The sequence below is a fragment of the Pistacia vera genome, unplaced genomic scaffold (assembly GCF_008641045.1).
Source record: "Pistacia vera cultivar Batoury unplaced genomic scaffold, PisVer_v2 Contig565, whole genome shotgun sequence".
NCBI lineage: Eukaryota > Viridiplantae > Streptophyta > Magnoliopsida > Sapindales > Anacardiaceae > Pistacia > Pistacia vera.
The window spans coordinates 164,715-169,625 of record NW_022196407.1 but is presented as its reverse complement, the minus strand read 5'-3'; the positions used below and the strand labels follow the sequence as shown (position 1 = coordinate 169,625).

The 4,911-nt window shown below is 39.0% G+C and overlaps 1 protein-coding gene across 1 annotated transcript; it reads left to right on the top strand.

Annotated features, from left to right (window-relative positions):
- Positions 1 to 611: 611 nt before the first annotated feature.
- On the top strand, positions 612 to 2,211 carry LOC116108462 (probable 2-oxoglutarate-dependent dioxygenase At5g05600). The gene is made up of 3 exons (XM_031394711.1): positions 612 to 1,072; positions 1,352 to 1,679; positions 1,764 to 2,211. The coding sequence occupies exons 1-3, from the start codon at positions 612 to 614 to the stop codon at positions 2,058 to 2,060; spliced, it is 1,086 nt and encodes a 361-aa protein (XP_031250571.1). The 3' UTR covers positions 2,061 to 2,211.
- Positions 2,212 to 4,911: the final 2,700 nt, after the last annotated feature.

Genomic DNA, 4,911 nt, shown 5'->3' with positions numbered 1-4,911 from the left:
ATAATACATCCAAGAGTTCTTATTAAACTACTCGATCACCTAGGGGTAGATGTTTTGAGGGGTAGATGTTTTGTGGTATGTTGCTATTTCTTTGGTTATTCCCGTTTGTGTATTGCCTATATAAAGGCTATAGAATAATGAAAATGAATATACAGCAAATTACTATTCACAGCAGCAGCTACTTCAGATTGTCTTCCTTGTTTTTGTTAGTTGTATTGTTCTTTATTCTGCAATTTTGTAACACTAGGAACCTGACGATGATATCTTAATCTTAATAATTTTTTTTTTTTTTTGCCAAAATTAAACAACTGATTGTTCTTTATTTTTATGACTGCAATTATGTAAGCGCTTACGTCACGTAAGCACTTGATCTTCAATAGTGAACAGAAGCCCGGCCACATGTTATGCAAAGGCAACAACAAATTTCAATTGTTTCTTTGAAATCAGGGTTAACGATAAGAGTAATCCTTCCTCCTTCGTACTTTACTAGATAAAATTTGGCCACTATCACCTGCCCCAATAACGGGACCAGGTTCATTCCCATTCTCACACCACAAATAAATAAGGATCATTTATCACCATCACCAATCACGAGCCACTAATCAATCGCCATGGGAGAAGTTGATCCAGCTTTCGTTCAAGCCCCTGAACACAGGCCTAAACTCTCAGTTATTGAAGCTCAAGGCATACCCTTGATTGATCTCTCAGTGTTGAGCTCTCCTGACGACACCTTTGAAGATGCTCTTGTTGCGGAGATAGGCGATGCATGCAAGAAGTGGGGTTTCTTCCAGGTGATCAACCATGGAGTGCCCCTGAAAAAGCGCCAGAGAATAGAGGAAGCAGCCAGGAAATTTTTCGCTCAGCCCTTGGAGGAGAAGAGGAAAGTTCGGAGAGATGAGGAGAGGGTGGTGGGGTACTATGATACTGAGCATACTAAGAATGTAAGAGATTGGAAAGAAGTGTTTGATTTAACTGTACAGGATCCAACCTTCATCCCAGCTTCGCTTGACCCTGATGATGAAGAAATAGATGAGTGGCATAATCAGTGGCCTGAGTATCCTCCCGAATTAAGGTAATATTTATTTGCAAATTTGTGAAATATATATATATTTTTTTTGAAGTTGATTTTGTCTCATCTATTCAAGTTGCTTGGTTATGGTTGGACACTTACCTCCTTCCAACTAGTTTTCAGAAGTGAGTCACGCATTTGCAGGCGGTAATGGGTTTGGATCTCAGCCTTGTTCCATGTCTATCAAGTTGCTGACAGTGGCTGGACACCCTCTTCCTTTAAACTAGGTTTTAGGAGCGAGTTTTACTTCATTTATCTGATCTAATCATGTTGTTTCGCCAGGGAGGCATGTGAAGAATATGCTAAAGAGATGGAGAAGCTAGCTTTCAAGTTGATGACTCTGATTGCTTTGAGTCTGGGGTTGCCTGGAAATAGATTCCAGGGCTTCTTCAAAGATCAAACTTCCTTCATTAGACTCAATCACTACCCGCCTTGCCCCGCCCCTAACCTCGCTCTTGGCCTTGGTCGACACACGGACGCCGGGGCCTTAACAATCCTCGCTCAAGATAATGTTGGAGGACTTGAAGTGAAGAGAAAATCAGACGGCGAGTGGATTCGTGTCAAGCCCACCCCGGATGCTTATATCATAAACGTTGGTGACATAATTCAGGTTGCAACTTCTAGTCAACTCAAACATAGATTAAATGTAAATACGCTTTGTTGAATTATGTAATCTGACAATGTGCTTGTGCAGGTGTGGAGCAATGAAGCTTATGAGAGCGTGGAGCACAGGGTAATGGCGAACTCAGAGAGGGAAAGGTTTTCGATTCCATATTTCTTGATCCCTGCACATTACACCGTTGTGAAGCCCTTGGATGAGCTGACAAATGAGCTGAATCCTGCCAAGTATAGAGCATACAATTGGGGAAAGTTTTTCACAACTAGAAAGCTCAGTAATTTCAAGAAGCTTAGCGTTGAGAACATCCAAATCTCTCATTTCAAGATACAGGAGTTATCAAACAAGCTAGAGGGAGGTCTCACTATCAATTAGGTTGCTTTCTGTGCATGATTCCCAGCTGTAGATATAGCAGAAATGAGGCTCTGTAAACATGGTTTCAGCCTAGTGCTACAATAATGTTATATGTAAATGGCAATAATGGGATTTGATGGAAATTATCTTTCTGGATTTTTCTAAGATTAAATTATGAATGGCCCATTCTTTAATGTGTATACTTGACTTACGAATAATAATAATCAAACTCTCTAGTGAAAGAGGGCTTTAGCCTTTTCTTGCAAATTGATTCTTTTCTTCATCACGATGGATAAAGTCGGCTCGAGTGCTTTCTTCTCTGTTCGAGCTGTTTCCAGAGGAAATAGATCTCTGTACGCTTATCAAAGTATACTCCTTTTTCTGCCATTTGAGGCTAAATTCAGGACATGATGGAACAACTACTCACATTATTTGCGAAGAGTTAATTACATTATGCCGTAGAAGTTTAATGAAATGTAACTTTATAAGTGGTAATAAACATATTTTGAATAAATGGGTTGGCATTCAAGAATAGTAACAATATCAAAACATACTAAACTAAATTTAAATTCAAGTTTTTAAATAAAAATATTAAAAACTGGATCAAGAGTGGCCGGCCAACCACCATCGACGGTGGTCTGCTGCAACTTCCTGTGCTTGTCAAGAAACAACCAATTGTCACTTTATCAATAACCGAAGACAAGTTCATATTTGCAACTTCCTGTGCTTGTCAAGCTATTTGGATTAGGAAAATTCTTGAAAAGCTACATTTCAAGTTAAAGGAAGCCATCGCAATTTATTGTGACAATAGTTTAGCAATAAAGCTCTCCAAAAATCATATTCTACATGGAAGAAGTAAGCATATGTGAAATTTCACTTCTTAAGGGATCTCAAGAAGGAAGGAGTTATTGACCTTGTCTATTCTCGTCATTGCAAAAGTGAAGATCAATTTTTTTTTTTTAATAACTGAGGTGTGCGAGCACAATTGCCAACCGAGCCTGCCTCACCCTCAAGGCCATGGAACACCCTATAAGCCCAATAAACCCAGGTAATTGCACAAAATATGGTAGATGTCTCTCCTACAACTCGAACATAAGACCCTTAGGTATGGCTGACCCTAGTAGCTAAAGGGCTTGTCATCCAGTCACAAGGGGAGAGGTGAAATATCAAGTTGTTGATATTTTTACCAAACCCCTCAAGTTGCCTATATTTCATAAGCTAAAGAGGTTGTTTGGCGTTTGCACCCTGAATAGTTCTTATTAAATTGAATGTTGGTAAAACTTTCAATTTAAAGGAGGAAGTGTTGAAGGAGACAAAATTATTTGTTATTTGATTCTTAAATGTCCTAGTGGAGATAAGAGTTGTGGTAAAAAAGTTTGATTTTTTTTTTTTGACCGATAGTGTTTGGGATAGCTTACAAGTACCTCAACTAATTACTGGGACCCTGGAACAACTGGCCGGGTAAGAGCTCCAGTGGCTATTAGCAACCGAGAAGGGAATCAAACTCAAGACCTTTTGAGTAATGCATTCAAGAGTCCCTATTGGACCATTCGACCATCCAGTGTTAGTTATTTAATGGTTTGTTGTTATTCTTTGGTTATTCCAGTTGGTGTTTTGCCTGTATAAAAAACTATTGAATAATGAAAAGAAATATACAGCGGATTACTGTTCATAGCAACATCTACTTCATATTATTTTCTTTGTTTTCATTAGTTGTATTGTTTTTTCTTCTGCAATTTTGTGACACTAGGAACCTAACGATGATATCTTAATCTTACTAAATTATTTTGTTATGCCTAAAAAATCAGGGCTAACGTTAGCCTACAAGCAAGCACTAATCAGAGTTCAAGAAGGCTTTGCGTCGCCCAGTAGCTACCATGTCGCTCCATGACAGAAGGAATATGGCTATCATCAACTTGGCAAATTCAGGTTTTGTCTATGAGTGATTGAGGGCCGCACACCTGTCCAAGCCCCAGATAATTTGAGGATATTTCTTAAGTTATCAGCCAATGGGAGGCAAGGAAGGACTTGCACGGTACCTACCCACTTACAGATTTGTAATCATTATCTTGAATTCCTCTACTATAAATAGAGGACTCCCCTTCTCATTTTTGGGATTCTGACACTGAACCCGCTTTCTGATTGTAATCTTTATTTTCAGAGATTGACTTGATATTCTCTTTGAATACTCAGTTGTTGTACCTCTGCTTGATGTTCGCTTTACACAACCTCTTGTAATCTCTCATATATAAAAGAAACAGTGGATGTAGGATTTGTTTTAGGCATTCGAACCACTTTAAAAATCATATCTCTCATTTATTGTTTAGTCTTTGTATCCGATCATAATCATTCACGTGTAATTTCTAAGAACAGCTTAGCACTTTGCACGTGCGAGTCATTGGTGTCATAATCATGCATCAACAGTTGGTGCTAGAAGGAGGGCTGATTTCATATTTGCTCTTTATTCATAATCTCTTATCAATTAGTTCTACTTGTGAACAAATGACTCGTGGTCTTGAAACCAAGCGAACTAGTACCAACAACAAGGAAATCCCCCAGGCACAGAGTGTTAATTCCCCTAAAGTACCTCCAACTTCCTAAGGTGCCGTGGAGGACATTCCCTTGACCTTTCAGCTTAATCCAACTGTGATGAATTACCTGAATAGGTTCAATAATACTCTCCAAACAGTTAGTCGAATGCTAGATCATTTGGAATAGGTTATGCCACCCAATTCTGATGAGGCGGTACCACCTCCAAAAACGCTTGTAAGTCACGCTAAAGTGTGGAAACGGGTGAAAGCTCATACCATGTGCATCACGGCACATAGAAATAAGGGAAAACAGGTGGCTAACAATGGGCTAAAATGCTCAA

Excerpts from the sequence above, each read along its gene's own strand:
- LOC116108462 (XM_031394711.1), top strand. The coding sequence starts at position 612 with ATGGGAGAAGTTGATCCAGCTTTCGTTCAAGCCCCTGAACACAGGCCT. Across the intron at positions 1,073-1,351 it reads GAGTATCCTCCCGAATTAAG|GGAGGCATGTGAAGAATATG; the intron begins GTAATATTTATT and ends TTGTTTCGCCAG. Across the intron at positions 1,680-1,763 it reads ACGTTGGTGACATAATTCAG|GTGTGGAGCAATGAAGCTTA; the intron begins GTTGCAACTTCT and ends GTGCTTGTGCAG.